We start from the raw sequence: 16,587 nt of genomic DNA on the forward strand, positions 1-16,587 counted from the left end.
TGGTTCAGTGACAACAAACAAGGTTTTCTTTCTTTTTAAAGTACCCAATTCTTTCTTTCCAATTAAGGGGCAATTTTTAGCTTGGCCAATCCACCTATCCTGCACGTCTTTGGGTTACGGGGGTGAGTCCCACACAGGCATGGGGAGAATGTGCAAACTCCACACAGAGTGACCCTGGGGGCCGGGATCGAACCTAACCGCTGCGCCACCGTGCCGCCTGTCCAACAAACAAAGGGTAATAGATGATGAATGTTTTTGCAAATGATAAAACAGTTTCCAATGGTGGTCCACGGGGCTCAGTGTCGGGTCCCTTGATGTTTGTAGTATTTTGCCGCTTGTTGTGTAAATTAATGATTTGGGACTTAAATGTGGGTGGCATGATCGGTTAATTTACAGATGGCACAAAATAGGCCATGTAGTTGATAGTGAAAAGGATAGATGTTGTCTCCAGAATGATACCCAATGGTTTGTCTGAGTGGCCAGAAAAGTGGCAAATGGAATTCAATCCAATGGACAGCACGGTAGCACAGTGGTTAGCACTGTTGCTTCACAGCTCCAGGGTACTAGGTTTGATTCCGGGCTTGGGGTCACTGTCTGTGCGGAGCCTGCACGTTCTCCCCGTGTCTGAGGGGAGGTAGATATAGGACAGATGTCAGAGGTAGGTTCTTACTCAGAGAGTAGTAAGGGCGTGGAATGCCCTGCCTGCAACAGTAGTGGACTCACCAACACTAAGGGCATTCAAATGGTCATTGGATAGACATATGGACGATAAGGGAATAGTGTAGATGGGCTTTAGAGTGGTTTCACAGGTCGGAGCAACATCGAGGGCCGAAGGGCCTGTACTCCGCTATAATGTTCTATGAGAGGTCAATTACCAGAGGGCATAGATTAAGGTGATTAGTGGAAGGATTAGAAGGGACATGAGGAAAAGTGTCTTCACTTAGAGGGTGGTGGTGAGTGTTTGGAATTCGCTGCCTGGTTTGGTGGTGGAGGCAAAAACTCAACTCATTTAAAAGGTAACTGGATCTAAACCTAAAGTGCTATAATCTGTAAGGCTATGGACCAGGTGCTGGAAGGTGTATCGAGTATTACAGCACAGAAAGAGGCCGTTTGGCCCATTGTGCCTGTGCGAGCCATCATGCACCTGGCTATTCCAATCCCATTTCCCTCATTTGGTCCGTAGTCTTGCATGCTATAGAGTTTCAAGTGCTTATTTAAATGATTCTTAAAAGTTGCGGTGGGTTCCCACCTCTTCCACCCTTGCATCAACTCACACTTCCCAGGGTTAAATTTCATTTGGCACTGTTCCGCCCATCTGACCAGCCTGTCTACATCGTCCTATAACCTAAGGCTTTCCTCCTCACTATTTACCACACTGACAATTTTCGTGTCATCTGTGAGCTTACTGATCCTAGACTTTAATGTCTAGATCATTAATGGACACTCGAAGTGTTTTTCAAACTTTTCTTTTCTTTCCGGGGACCCACTTTTGCCAACTTGCAGGCCTTCGGGACCCACACCACATTCGCTATCTGTTAATGTGACAGGTTGAGCCTGCTTGGTCTTCACGATTTCACTACATTGACTTTGCATCCTGTCTCATCCAACCTTCCTCCCTCAGACTGGGTGAGACTGTTCCCTCGGCTGCACCGGCACAAAGAAGATATGCCTCCCCCCCCCCCCCCGCCCACAATGTCTGGGCAATCCATAATCATCTCAGTTTCACCCTCTCCCTATCAATGTCCATGTCCCTGCAAGTCATTCTGCATCTCCCACCGTGTCAGATTGGCTTCATTCCCATGTCTGTGCCATTATTTCCCCTTTTCAATGTCTCCCTTATGCATTGCAAGTCTCTTTTCTCCTGGATTTCTCCTAATGTATGACTCTTCTTCCCATTTTTACCTTTATCACAAGGAATTTATTTGTTTCCTTGTTTCTCTCTCTGTTCCTATCTGGCTCAGTCGCTCCCCACTCCTTGTTTGCCTCCCTCTTATTTCCCTGTTCCCAAACTACTCTTTCAATTTTATCTGTGTATCTCTAGCCACCAATTTTGGGTTTCTTCCCCCAGCCATCATTTCTGTTTCAATTACTTCAGCGGTCTCGTACATCAAAGTAGAACTTGCATTACAAGGAAGATTGATAGAGATATTGAGAAGTAGTGACATAGACATAGTGAGATGGAGGTTCGGCTGTTCCTTTTGATAATATAGTTAAAAACTCAACCATGGAGTGCTTCAAAATCAGCCTGCCCCATTTTTTACTCTCTGTCACTCTACCTCTCACCTTCTGATGTTCAGAGTGCTTCCCCGGACGTGGAAATGGACAGATTCACAATAGTTTATTTATGGTAAAGCTGCGGATTTAAAATTAGGCCTTTTTTTGTCCTGTGGCACCAGAAGGTTCCCTTCAGTGCAGTAAAAGGAAAATGAACCCATTGCCTCCAAGCGCCCAGTCATACATCTGTATCGAGAAAATAATCTTGATCCTACGCTTCTGAAACCAAAGAGCGATGTGAGTGGAAACAGAACCCGAATCACAGATCTTTGTACAATGCTCCACAACTCGCTCACCCCCCTCGGCAAAAAGGGCTCACTTTCTCTCTGGTGTGTGGACATCGCTGTTCACAGTTCTGGGTAGATAACAGCTGAACAGTAGCTGTTTTAGAACAGCTCAGCTGGCAGTGCTGCTAATGGTAGAGCTTTCATTTTCAGCAACATCGCCAGGATCTTTCGGGAACACCACCGTGATCCTCCGCTCCACAACCCTTCTGACACCCGCCCGCGACCCACCGCTGGTCACGACCCACACTTTGAAAAACCCTGCACACGAAACAGCAAGGGACCCAGCACTAATCCCTGCAGTACACCACTGGACGGAGGCTTACAGTTACAAAAACAACCTTCGACCATCACCCTCTGCCTCCTGCCACTAATTTGCGATCCACTATGGGTGGGATTAAAATGGACAGCTACTTTTTTTTTTGGCCGGCGCAGATGTAATGAGCTGAATGGTCTCTTTCTGTGCTGTAACTTTTCTATGGTTCTGTGGTCAATACAATTCACTGTATAAAGAAGTTCTTCACAGCCCCCCACATGGCTTACCTTAAACCTGTGTCCTCGAGTGCTTCTATGATCAGGGAACAGCTCTGCTCAGTCTGCCATATCCAAACCTTTCATTATCTTGCAGGCTCTATCAAATCACCCTACAATCTCTTTGCCCCAAGAAGAACAAACCTAGCTTTTCCAACCTAGCCTTGTAGCAAAGATCTCTCACCCATTGAACCATTCTAGTAAATCTCCTTTCACCTCTTAAGGACACACATTCATACTAAAGTGCGGTGACCAGAACCACACGCAATACCCTAGTTCTGGCCCAACCAGAGTTTTATAGAGGTTCAGCATAATTTCCCTCATTTTGTTTTTGGCATACGCAGTTTCAACTTATCCTAAAATTCTGCCACAGAGATTTCAAGATCACAAATTGCTCTTTCTCTGCAGTTCCCCTAGGTGAGAACGAACCAACCACATTTCCAAGTTCTATTATGATTTTCAGAAGGTTCTCCAGTTTGCATTCCTCATCGAGGAAGTCAATGGTGGGTTGCAGATTTGACAACTCTTTCCGTCACTTTTCCCCGTTCAAACTAGTGCATATTCGAGATGTACAGTTCCTGAATATGACCCATCCCTTCCCCCAGCTCGAGAAACCGACAATGATTTTGCACACTGGATCAGTGATAGTTACAGCAATTTTCATTGCATTTTGTAATGAACCATCAGATGCATTCTATATGCACGACTCTTGTGATGAATTATTTAGGAATTATTTAGGAAAGAGAGACCAGGGGCAACATTCTCCGACCCCCCGCCGGGTCGGAGAATCGCCGGGGGCTGGCGTGAATCCCGCCCCCGCCAGTTGCCGAAGTCTCCGGCACTGGAGATTCGGCGGGGGCGGGAATCGGGCCGCGCCGGTTGGCGGGCCCCCCCCCGCTCGATTCTCCGGCCCGGATGGGCCGAAGTCCCGCCAATAAATTGCCTGTCCCGCCGGCGTAAATTAAATCACCTACCTTACCAGCGGGACAAGGCGGCGTGGGCAGGCTCCGGGGTCCTGGGGGGGGCGATCTGACCCCGGGGGGTGCCCCCACGGTGGCCTGGCCCGCGATCGGGGCCCACCGATCCGCGGGCGGGCCTGTGCCGTGGGGGCCATTCTTTCCCTTCCGCCTCCGCCACGGTCTCCACCATGGCGGAGGTGGAAGAGACTCCCTCCACTGCGCATGCGTGGGAAACTGTCAGCGGCCGCTGACGCTCCCGCGCATGCGCCGCCCGGAGATGTCATTTCCGCGCCAGCTGGCGGGGCAACAAAGGCCGTTTCCGCCAGCTGACGGGGCGGAAATTCCTCCGGCGTCGGCCTAGCCCCTCAATGTTGGGGCTCGGCCCCCAAAGATGTGGAGCATTCCGCACCTTTGGGGCGGCGCGATGCCCGTCTGATTGGCGCCGTTTTGGGCGCCAGTCGGCGGACATCTTTACAGATCCTGCAAATTCCTACCAACTGTCCTGGCTTGACACAATTCACACCTCTTTAACCTGGGGTTACCCCATCTCTGGATCTGTAAAGATTTAATCACCTGCTAATGCTCGCATTCCAAGCATTGTCTGGCATCTTTGAATCTGTCTATATATATGTTTCTGGAATATACCTCTTCATTCACCTGAGGAAGGAGCAGTGCTCCGAAAGCTAGTGATACGAAACAAACCTGTTGGACTTTAACCTGGTGTTGTAAAACTTCTTACTGTGCTCACCCCAGTCCAACGCCGGCATCTCCACATCATGCCTGTGTGGAGTTTGCACTTTCTCCCCGTGTCTGCGTGGATTTCCTCCGGGTGCTCCGGCTTCCTCCCACAGTCCAAACATGTGCAGGTTAGGTGGATTGGCTGTGTTAAATTGGTCCTAGGTGGGGTTATGGGGATAGTGTGAGGTTTGGGCCTAGGTAGGGTGCTTTTTCAGAGGGTCGGTGAAAACTCAATGGGCCGAATGGCCTCTTTCTTCACTGGAGGGATTCTATTTCAGATATTTTTCCATAAGGGTCACAAACCCAGGGATTCAACCAATCATGCCAGATGCAGCATTAGAGGCAACAGTGACTAGATTGCTTAACTTCAATTTGATCCTTTCACTGACAAGTTCTGCAACAGTCATAACCAAAGTCAGACCCACATGTCAAATCTTTCAGTTCAGTAAGCACCAAAGGTTCTTCACCGCAAATAGTGAAGTTTTATGAATATAGTTAAAAGCGAGCACGGGTTAAAAAATACCTTATCCAAAATGCTTGGGGCCGAGTGTGTATCGGATTTTGGAATTTTTCAGATTTCAGAATACACTGCGCAGGTGCAGCGCACATTGTGAACTGCGCATGTTCGGAATGTTGGGAACTGCGCATGTGTGGGACGTTGGGAACTGCGCATGTGTGGGACGTTGGGAACTGCGCATGTGCGGGACGTTGGGAACTGCGCATGTGCGGGACGTTGGGAACTGCGCATGTGCGGGACGTTGGGAACTGCGCATGTGCGGGACGTTGGGAACTGCGCATGTGCGGAACGTTGGGAACTGCGCATGTGTGGGACGTTGGGAACTGCGCATGTGTGGGACGTTGGGAACTGCGCATGTGCGGGACGTTGGGAACTGCGCATGTGCGGGACGTTGGGAACTGCGCATGTGCGGGACGTTGGGATCTGCTCTTGAAAAAGTGTGGATTTTGGAAATTTTCGGTTTGGGGAATTTCAGGTAAGGGATGCTTAACATGTATCTTCAAATATATAAGTTTTAATGAGGTTACCCAGTTCTCCACCTCGGAGTAATTTGATTTTGAAACGACTTTAAACTATAATGAATAATTTACTAGTTTCATAGCTGTACGCAGTACAGCGGGTCAAGACTTCTGATACTGTTCAAAAATTACCTTACATAAAAGCATATTAAGAATGCTATTTTTAATAATCAGGAATGCCAGAACTACGGTAATACTGAGTGTGGGTATGGTAGCCTAATGGTTATGGTACCACCTAGCAACCAAGAGGTTGAGACTTCAAATCCCACCACGGCAAAATTAATTCTGGCCTAAATCTGGCCTGAAATATGGTGGATTATTGTAAAAATCCAACTGATTCCAAACCACTGGCTTTTCCCACCTAAACCTTCACTCATGATATGTGATTGATTTTTAATGTCTTAAGTGGTCGCTCAATTGTAAATGTAACAATAAAGGAAATGGCTAAGGAGCCCATCAGGAAGGATCTGGACGTTGTTTCAGAACAAGACACAGGCAATCCCGGCAACATCCATAGCTTGCACCCACCATTTTTGTATGCTGTCCCTCAGATTAGCAGCAACAACCTGATAAAGTTGTACTTATACCTTTCAAGTAACAACCCAAAATTCTGATCTAGTGGTGCACTAACAGATGGGCACGGTACCTGCAATCTTACATGGAGCTTTTACGACTTCACTTCAAACAAGGCCAAAGAATCTTCCTGATTCCTACTTACCACCTCCCCTTTGAACTGATAAATCAGTCTGCCTTCATATCCATGCTGAATACTACTTGGAGGAAGTGCTAAGGGAACCAAAAGCACAATGGATCAGAGTTTACTGTAACCGGCAAACAAATAGCATCCGCCATTCATTAGACTTGCCTGTTTAATTTCGATGAGCTTTTGCATGGCAAGTTGCTGCAAGGGCATCTGGAACCTGTGTGAACAGGGCAAACAACTGTGCACCTCTCTAACCAATCAGATTGAAGAATTGTTAACAAACAGCACAGAGTTTGAATCAGAAAGGGCAAGATCAAATAGTAAATTACCAAATTGAGTATGGAGAGTAAATGAAGGATGGGAAAGAAAGATTTGAGAAAAGAGAGAAACAAAATGTAGTTAGTTTTTGAATTGGCAACAATAATTAAAAGCTGAAGGAATTAGACTCCACACTTGTAAAAGTTAATTTTCAGTGTCAGAGAGGTTATTTGGTGGTAATTAAGAGTTATTGCGCCATATCTGTACTGAAATGGACACACCCTAATTTCCGTGGCTAGCTTAGTCCACATGTACAACATAAATACAGATCTTGATGCCGTTCAAAATGCCACTTTCATGCAGCTTACTGAGGAGCAACACATCTCAAACAGCAACCTCTGCAGTAGGAGTGACAAAGTCCTAGTGAAGACAAAGTCTCATCTTCACATTGAGGACATTCTCCATTATGTAATACCACAGTGATAAATAGGACAGATTATGGGCAAATCTAGCAACCTAAAACTGGGCACTGTGGGCTCAACAGAATTGCAAACTGCCACAATCTGTAAACCCATAGCCCAGGACAACCTTCACACCTGTCTCCAGTAAACCAGTTCAACCCCGGTTCAATAAGGAGTATGGAAAAGCATGAGATGAGTCATAAAGTATATATTAGAATGAGGCACCAACCTGATCACTATCAGCACAAGGAACTGTAGAGATTCAAGGAGAAGGTTGGTTATCTTTTTTTGAAAGAATGGCATTATCTGTCATCCACAAATACATTTGCAAAAACAAAATAAGGGTGCAATTTTGATATGGTATAGCACATTCACTAGCTTAAATTCAAGCAATGTTTTTAATTTTAAAAATTACATTTTGTCAAATATTACAAAAAGTATACTCAAAGCCTTTTTTAAGGGCAGATGTGACACTACACAGTTCAAGACCCACATTAAAATGTTTACAAGTATGGACAGTTCCTTCAAAAAAGAGGATTCATCAATTCTGATCCTAAGTGACAATTTGCTTCAATGGTGAGAAAAGTAGAAGAATAAAGTTAGGAAATGGAAATGGGGGAGAAAGAGGCTCTGTACTCACCAGGATTATCATGTGGATGGTCCTCTTGAAAAACAGGTATTACAAGATAGGCATTATTCACAATTGGTTCCTCCTGTACAACTACAGTGGTATCAGCCACATCTTCAGTTGCCTTCGCCTCCACCACTGGTTTAATTTCACCATTTGCCCCATTGATCACCTTTCCACTGGAAAAGTTAAAAAAAATTGTATTCACGCACAAGCCTTGGGTATGTCTTTCTGCAAACTACCAATTGCAAGGAGTAACTTTCAAACCAGACTCTGTCCTCATCTGGCATCCACAGGAGTTTCAGAGAATGCTACAACAGGACAGAATAACACACCATTATCAATCAATGTTTGAAGAGACTTCCATAATTCAGAAATAATGCAATGGTGTTTCAGCTATCTAGATAACCTATGGAAAATTCTAACCTTCTTCCAAAACAGTGACACTACAGCCCAGAGTACTTAAATACTTAGGGAGCGGCCCTATAAATAGTGGATACACTGGTGATCATCTTCCAAGATTCTATAGACTCTGGAACAATTCTTATGGATTAGGGGGCAACTAATGTAACCCCATTATTTAAAAAGGGAGGTAGAGAAAAAAACATTATGGACCAGTCAACCTGATGTTGGTAGTGGGGAATATGCTAGAGTCCTTTATAAAAGATTTAATAGCAGAGCATTTGGAAAACAGTGGCAAGCTTGGACAGAGTCAGCATGGATTTGCAAAAGGGAAATTATGCTTGGCAAATCTACTGGAATTCTTTGAGGATGTAACTAGTAGAGTTGATTAGATGGGAGCCAGTGGATGTTGTTTATCTTGACTTTCAGAAGGCTTTCAACAAAGTGCCACAAAAGAGACTAGCATGTAAAATTAAAGTACATTGGATTGGGGGTAGTGTATTGAGATGGTTATGAAACTGGTTGGCAGACAGGAAAGTTGGAATAAACAGTCATTTTCAAAGTGGCAGGCAGTGACTAGCGGGGTACCACAGGGATCAGTGCTAGAATCCCAGCGATTCACAATGTATGTTAACAATTTAGATGCGGGAACTAAATGCAATATCCCCAAATTTGCAGATGACACAAAGCTGGGTGGGAGGGTGAGCTGTGAGGAGGATGAAGAGAAGCTTTAGTATGATTTGGACAAGTTGAGTGAGTGGGCAAATGCAGGGCAGATGCTGTATAATGTGGATAAATGTGAGTTTATCCACTTTGGTAGCAAAAACAGGAGGAGGCAGATTATTACCGGAGTGGCTAAAGATTGAGAGAGGGGAATGTGCAACTTGACCTATGTGTCCTTGTACACCAGTCCCTGAAAATAAACATGCAGCTGCAGCGGGCAGTGCGGAAGACAAATTTTAAGTTGGCCTGCATTGCAAGAGGTTTTGAGTACAGGAGCAGGGATGTCTAGTTGCAATTATACAGGGCCTTCGTGAGGCCACACCTGGAATATTGTGTGCAGCTTTGGTCTCCGTATCGGAGGACGGATGTTTTTGCTATAGAGGGGAGTGCAGCGAAGGTTTACCAGACTGATGCCTGGGATGGCGGCATTGACACATGAGGAGAGATTGAATTGGTTAGGATTGTTTTTGCTGGATTCAGAAGAATGAGGGGGAGATCTCATAGAAACCTATAAAATTCTAACGGTACTGGACAAGGTAGATGCAGGAAGGATGTTCCCAACCAGGGGTCACAGTCTGAGGATACAGGGTAGGCCATTTAGGACTGAGATAAGGAGACATTTCTTCACCCAGAGAGTGGTCGGCCTGTGGAATTCGTTACCAAAGAAAGTAATTGAGGTCAAAATATTGTATGTTTTCAAGGAGTTACATATAGCACTTGGAGCTAGAGGGATCAAAGGATATGGGGAGGGGGGGGGGGGGAAAACAGGATACTGATATGAATGATCAACCATGATCATAATGAATGGTGGGGTAGGCTCAAAGGGATGAATGATTTCCTCCTGCTCTTATTTTCTATGTTTCTAAGTTCTACGACATATAAATATTTTTCCCCATGAAGGATAAGCTCTCGAGGCAACCCGTGTGGCTCAGAAACAGGTGGGTTTATGTCAATGGTCATAAACAGAACAGAGGAATGCTTCTATAGAGAAATAAAGTAACAGTATGGCAAGACCAAGAACAACACCAGCAAGGTCCTTGAAGAGGAGGTTTGGTCAATAAATTGCGTCAGTCCCACCACCGTTTTGAAAATGGCCAAACAAATGGGAGTTCAGCACCAAACTTACCCACCACGCAATAAGTTAACTTATACACCAATTATTAATGATGCTTAAAATTGATAAACAGAAAATTTCTTGAAAATCTCAATTGGCAAATTAAGTAACACCAAGTAATAATTCTCCAATTCTACAACTCGTGGAAGTCAATTCTCATGCCACATATAAATGTTATTTTGTGATATACAATAAAAAATAAATAGAAATAATGCTTACATTTTAATGTATGTTGTATGAGGGTTGTTAAGATCTGAAAAGTACTAAAAGTTTGGTGAATGAAATTCCCTGGGAAAGGGAGGAACCGGAGCAAAGGGTCCGGGGAGGAAGGGGGTAGAAAGCGGGAGGGGAGGAAAGGGGAAAGCACCGGGGTGGGGGGGCAGAAAGTGCCGGAGAGGAAGGGGGCAGAAAGTCGGGGGTGGGTGGACTCGGGGGGTGGGGGGGGGGCGCGGGTCAATGGGGGGGGGGTGGAGGAAGTCAGGGTTGGGGGGAGGTCGGGGTTGGGGGGGGGGGGAGGTCGGGGTTGGGGGGGGGGGGGAGGTCGGGGTCGGGGGGGGGGGGAGGTCGAGGTCGGGGGGAGGTCGGGGTCGGGGCCGGGGTCGGGGGGTCTGGGCCGGGGGGTCGGGGCCGGGGGGTCGGGGTCGGGGGGGTCGGGGCCGGGGGGGTCAGGGCCGGGGGGGTCAGGGCCGGGGGGGGGGGGGGTCGGGGCCGGGGGGGGGTCGGGACCGGGGGGTCGGAGTCGAGGGGGGGGGAATCGGGGGGTCGGGGTCGGGGGGGGGGGGGGAGTGGATTTGGGGTCGGGGAGTGGATTTGGGGGTCGCAAGGGGTGGAGGGGGGGGGTTGAGGTGGGGGCTGTATTTGAGGTCGGGGGGGAATGTTGTGGGGAGGGATTTTGGGGGGGTTGTGTGTGTTGGGGGGGTGTTGTGTGTGTGGGGGGTGTTGTGTGTGTGGGGGGTGTTGTGTGTGTGGGGGACGGTGTTGTGTGTGTGGGGGACGGTGTTGTGTGTGTGGGGGACGGTGTTGTGTGTGTGGGGGACGGTGTTGTGTGTGTGGGGGACGGTGTTGTGTGTGTGGGGGACGGTGTTGTGTGTGTGGGGGACGGTGTTGTGTGTGTGGGGGACAGTGTTGTGTGTGTTGGGGGGAGGCTGTGTGTGTTGGGGGGAGTCTGTGTGTGTTGGGGGGAGGCTGTGTGTGTTGGGGGGAGGTTGTGCGTGTTGGGGAGTAGGTTGTGCGTGTTGGGGAGTAGGTTGTGTGTGTTGGCGAGTAGGTTGTGTGTGTTGGGGGGGTGTTGTGTGTTGGGGGGGTGTTGTGTGTTGGGGGGGTGTTGTGTGTTGGGGGGGGGTGTTGTGTGTTGGGGGCGCTGCTGTGTGTGTTGGGTGGGTGTTTGGGGGGATGTGTGTGTCGGGGGCGTGTGTGTGTGGGGGGGGTGTGCGGGGGTTGTGTGGGGGGGGGTTGTGTGTGTTGGGGAGGGGTGTTGTGCGTGTTGGGGGGTTGTGTGTGTTGGGGGGGTGTTGTGTGTGTTGAGGGGTGTTGTGTGTGTTGGGGGGAGGTTGTGTGTGTGTGGAGGGGGGTTGTGTGTGTTGGGGGTGTTGTGGGTGTGTGTGGAGGGGGGTGTTGTGTGTTTGGGGGGGTGTTTGTGTGTGTTGGGGGGAGGTTGTGTGTGTGTGGAGGGGGGTTGTGTGTGTTGGGGAGCAGGTTGTGTGTGTTGGGGGGTGTTGTGGGTTTGTGGGGGGGGGGGGTGTTGTGTGTTTGGGGGGGGTGTTTGTGTGTGTGAGTGGGGGTAGGTTGTGTGTGTTGGGGGGAGGTTGTGTGTGTTGGGGGGGAGGTTGTGTGTGTTGGGGAGCAGGTTGTGTGTGTTGGGGGGTGTTGTGGGTGTGTGTTGTGTGTTTGGGGGGGTGTTGTGTGTGTTGGGGGGTGTTGTGCGTGTTTGGGGTGGGGGGGGAGTTGTGCGTGTTTCGGGGGGGGAGTTGTGTGTGTTGGGGGGGGGGGGTTGTGTGTGTTTCGGGGGGGTACTGGGGGGGGAGAGCGTGTGTGTGTTTGGGGGGGTTGTGTGTGTTTGGGGAGGTGTTATGTGTGTGAGTGTGTGTGGGGGGGTGTTGTGTGTGTTGGGGGTGTGATGTGTGTGTGTTGGGGGGGTTGTGTGTGTGTTGGGGGGTTGTGTGTGTTTGGGGGGGTTGTGTGTGTTTGGGGGGGTTGTGTGTGTTTGGGGGGGGGTTGTGTGTGTTGGGGCGGTGTTGTGTGTGTTGGCTGGGGGGGTGTTGTGTGTGTTTTGAGGGGTTGTGTGTGTTTGGGGGGTGTTGTGTGTGTTGGGGGGAATGTGTGTGTGTTGGGGGGGTTGTGTGTGTGTTGGGGTGGTGGTGTGTGTGTTTGTGTTTGGGGGGGCTGTGTGTGTCTGGGAGGAGGGTTGTGTGTGTTTGGGGGGGGTTGTGTGTGTGGGGGGGGTTGTGTGGTTGAGGGAGGTGTTCTTGGGGGGTGTTGAGTGGTTGAGGGAGGTGTTGTTGGAGGGTGTTGTTGGGGGGCGTGTTGTTGGGGGGCGTGTTGTTGGGGGGGGTGTTGTTGGGGGGGGGGTGTTGTTGGGGGGGTGTTGTTGGGGGGGTGTTGTTGGGGGGGGTGTTGTTGGGGGGGTGTTGTTGGGGGGTGTTGTTGGGGGGTGTTGTTGGGGGGGGTGTTGTTGGGGGGGGTGTTGTTGGGGGGGGTGTTGTTGGGGGGGGTGTTGTTGGGGGGGTGTTTTTGGGGGGGGGGTTGTTGGGGGGGGTGTTGTTGGGGGGGTGTTGTTGGGGGGGGTGTTGTTGGGGGGGGTGTTGTTGGGGGGGGTGTTGTTGGGGGGGGTGTTGTTGGGGGGGGTGTTGTTGGGGGGGGTGTTGTTGGGGGGGGTGTTGTTGGGGGGGGGGGTGTTGTTGGGGGGGGGTGTTGTTGGGGGGGGGTGTTGTTGGGGGGGGTGTTGTTGGGGCGGGTGTTGTTGGGGGGGGGTGTTGTTGGGGGGGGTGTTGTTGGGGGGGGTGTTGAAGGGGGGGGTGTTGTTGGGGGGGTGTTGTTGGGGGGGTGTTGTTGGGGGGGTGTTGTTGGGGGGGGTGTTGTTGGGGGGGGTGTTGTTGGGGGGGGTGTTGTTGGGGGGGGTGTTGTTGGGGGGGGTGTTGTTGGGGGGGGTGTTGTTGGGGGGGGTGTTGTTGGGGGGGTGTTGTTGGGGGGGTGTTGTTGGGGGGGTGTTGTTGGGGGGGTGTTGTTGGGGGGGTGTTGTTGGGGGGGTGTTGTTGGGGGGGGTGTTGTTGGGGGGGGTGTTGTTGGGGGGGGGTGTTGTTGGGTGGGGTGTTGTTGGGTGGGGTGTTGTTGGGGGGGGGTGTTGTTGGGGGGGGGTTGTTGGGGGGGGGGGTTGTTGGGGGGGGGGGTTGTTGGGGGGGGGTTGTTGGGGGGGTTGTTGCAGGGGGGTTGTTGGGGGGGGGTTGTTGGGGGGGGGTTGTTGGGGGGGGTTGTTGGGGGGGGGGTTGTTGGGGGGGGGTTGTTGGGGGGGGGGTTGTTGGGGGGGGGTTGTTGGGGGGGGGTTGTTGGGGGGGGGGTTGTTGGGGGGGGTTGTTGGGGGGGGGGGTTGTTGGGGGGGGTTGTTGGGGGGGGTTGTTGGGGGGGGGGTTGTTGGGGGGGGGGGTGTTGGGGGGGGGGTTGTTGGGGGGGGGTTGTTGGGGGGGGGGTTGTTGGGGGGGGGGTTGTTGGGGGGGGGGGTTGTTGGGGGGGGGGGTTGTTGGGGGGGGGGTTGTTGGGGGGGGGGGGGGTTGTTGGGGGGGGGGGTTGTTGGGGGGGGGGTTGTTGGGGGGGGGGGTTGTTGGGGGGGGGTTGTTGGGGGGTGGTGTTGTGCGTGTTGGGGGGGGTTGTGTGTGTTGGGGGGAGGTTGTGTGTGTTGGGGGGAGGTTGTGTGTGTTGGGGGGAGGTTGTGTGTGTTGGGGGGAGGTTGTGTGTGTTGGGGGGAGGTTGTGTGTGTTGGGGGGAGGTTGTGTGTGTTGGGGGGAGGTTGTGTGTGTTGGGGGGAGGTTGTGTGTGTTGGGGGGAGGTTGTGTGTGTTGGGGGGAGGTTGTGTGTGTTGGGGGGAGGTTGTGTGTGTTGGGGGGAGGTTGTGTGTGTTGGGGGGAGGTTGTGTGTGTTGGGGGGAGGTTGTGTGTGTTGGGGGGTAGGTTGTGTGTGTTGGGGGGTAGGTTGTGTGTGTTGGGGGGTAGGTTGTGTGTATTGGGGGGTAGGTTGTGTGTGTTGGGGTGTAGGTTGTGTGTGTTGGGGGGTAGGTTGTGTGTGTTGGGGGGTGTTTTGTGGGTTTGTGGGGGGGGTGTTTTGTGTGTTTGTGGGGCTAGGGTTGTGTGTGTGGGGGGGTGTTGTGTGGGGGAGGTGTTGTGTGTGTTGGGGGGGGGGGAGGTGTTGTGTGTGTTGGGGGGGGTTGTTTGTTGGGGTGGGGGGGGCTGTGTGGGGGGTGGTGTGTGTGTGTGTGGGGGTGGTGTGTGTGTGTGTGGGGGGGTGGGGGGTGTGTGTGGGGCGTGGTGTGTGTGTGGGGGGGGATGGTGTGTGGGGGGGGAGGTGGTGTGTGAGTGTGGGGGGTGCAGGGGGTGTTCTGTGTGTTGCGGGGGGTTGTGTGTGTTTGGGGGGCGTTGTGTGTGTTGGGAGGGGGGGCTGTGTGTATTGGGAGGAGGGTTGTGTTTGTGGGGGGGGGATGATGTTGGAGGGGTGTTGAGTGTGTGTGTTGGGGGGGGGGGGTTGTTGTGTGTGTTCGGGGGTGGTGATGTGTGTGTTGGGGCGGTGTTGTGTGTGTGTTGGGGCGGTGTTGTGTATGTGTTGGGGGGGGTTGTGTGCGTGTTGGGGGGGTTTGTGTGTGTGTTGGGGGGTTGTGTGTGTTTCGGGGGTGTTGTGTGTGTTGGGGGGGTGGCGTTGTGTGTGTTGGGGCGGTGTTGTGTGTGTGTTGGGGGGTTGTGTGTGTTTGGGGGGGGTTGCGTGCGTGTTGGGGGGTGTTGTGAGTGTGTTGGGGGGGTTTGTGTGTGTGTTGGGGGGGTTGTGTGTGTTTGGGGGGTGTTGTGTGTGTTGGGGGGGGTGTTGTGTGTATTTTGGGGGGGTTGTGTGTGTTTGGGGGGGGTTGGGGGGTGTTGTGTGTGGTGGGGGGGGTTGTATGTGTGTTGGGGGGGTTGTGAGTGTATTGGGGGTGGCGGTGTGTGTGTGTGTGTTTGGGGGGATTGTGTGTCTGGGGGGTTGTGTGTGTTTGGGGGGTTGTGAGAGTTTGGGGGGGTTGTGTGAGTTTGGGGGGGTTGTGAGAGTTTGGGGGGGTTGTGTGTTTTTTAGGGGAGTTGTGTGTGTTTGGGGGGAGTTGTGTGTGTTTGAGGGGGTTGTGTGTGTTGGGGGGGGGGGTGTTGGGGGGGGTGTGTGGGGGGTGTTGTGTGTTTGTGGGAGGTGTTGTTGGGATGGGGGTTGTTGTTGAGAGGGGGGGTGTTGTTGGGGGGGGGGTGTTGTGGGAAGGGTGTTGTGGGGGGGTGTTGTGTGTGTGTGTGGGGGGGGTGTTGTTGTGGGGTGGGATGTTGTGTGTGTGGGGAGGATGTTGGGGGGGGTGTTGTGCGTGTTGGGGGGAGGTTGTGTGTGTTGGGGGGTAGGTTGTATGTGTTGGGGAGTAGGTTGTGTGTTGGGGGGTGTTGGGGGTTTGTGGGGGGGGTGTTGTGTGTTTTTGTGGGGGGGGGGGTTGGCTGTGTGTGGGGGGGGTGTTGTGTGTGTTGGGGGGTAGGTTGCGTGTGTTGGGGGGAGGTTGTGTGCGTTGGGGGGAGGTTGTGTGTGTTGGGGGGAGGTTGTGTGTGTTGGGGGGAGGTTGTGTGTGTTGGGGGGAGGTTGTGTGTGTTGGGGGGAGGTTGTGTGTGTTGGGGAGTAGGTTGTGTGTGTTGGGGAGTAGGTTGTGTGTGTGGGGGGTAGGTTGTGTGTGTGGGGGGGTAGGTTGTGTGTGTGGGGGGGTAGGTTGTGTGTGTGGGGGGGTAGGTTGTGTGTGTGGGGGGGGTAGGTTGTGTGTGTGGGGGGGTAGGTTGTGTGTGTGGGGGGGTAGGTTGTGTGTGTGGGGGGGTAGGTTGTGTGTGTGGGGGGGTAGGTTGTGTGTGTGGGGGGGTAGGTTGTGTGTGGGGGGGGGGGGGTGTTGTGTGTGTTGGGGGGGTGTTGTGTGTGTTGGGGGTGGTTGTCTGTTGGGGGGAGGTTGTGTGTGTTGGGGGGAGGTTGTGTGTGTTGGGGGGAGGTTGTGTGTGTTGGGGGGTAGGTTGTGTGTGTTGGGGGGTAGGTTGTGTGTGTTGGGGAGTAGGTTGTGTGTGTTGTGGGTTTGTGGGGGGGGGGTGTTGTGTGTTTTTGCGGGGGGGGGTTGTGTGTGTGGGGGGGGTGTTGTGTGTGGGGGGTGTTGTGTGTGTTGGGGGGGTGTTTTGCGTGTGTGTGGGGGGGGGTGTTGTGTGTGGGGGGTGTTGTGTGTGTTAGGGGGTAGGTTGTGTGTGT

General features: G+C 52.0%; 1 protein-coding gene across 5 annotated transcripts in view; it reads right to left on the reverse strand.

Moving 5' to 3' along the window:
* LOC140427763 (uncharacterized) overlaps positions 1 to 16,587 on the reverse strand; it is a 107,512-nt gene that overhangs the window by 71,911 nt on the left and 19,014 nt on the right. For all 5 annotated transcript variants that reach the window (XR_011948631.1, XR_011948632.1, XM_072513393.1 and 2 more), the window contains exon 2: positions 7,884 to 8,050. Coding sequence is in view for 3 of the 5 variants with exons in the window: in XM_072513393.1 (XP_072369494.1) it covers positions 7,884 to 8,050 (167 nt within the window). In the remaining 2 variants the exon portion in view is untranslated. The remainder of the gene's footprint in view (positions 1 to 7,883; positions 8,051 to 16,587) is intronic.

This window comes from Scyliorhinus torazame, chromosome 8, assembly GCF_047496885.1.
Source record: "Scyliorhinus torazame isolate Kashiwa2021f chromosome 8, sScyTor2.1, whole genome shotgun sequence".
Lineage (NCBI taxonomy): Eukaryota > Metazoa > Chordata > Chondrichthyes > Carcharhiniformes > Scyliorhinidae > Scyliorhinus > Scyliorhinus torazame.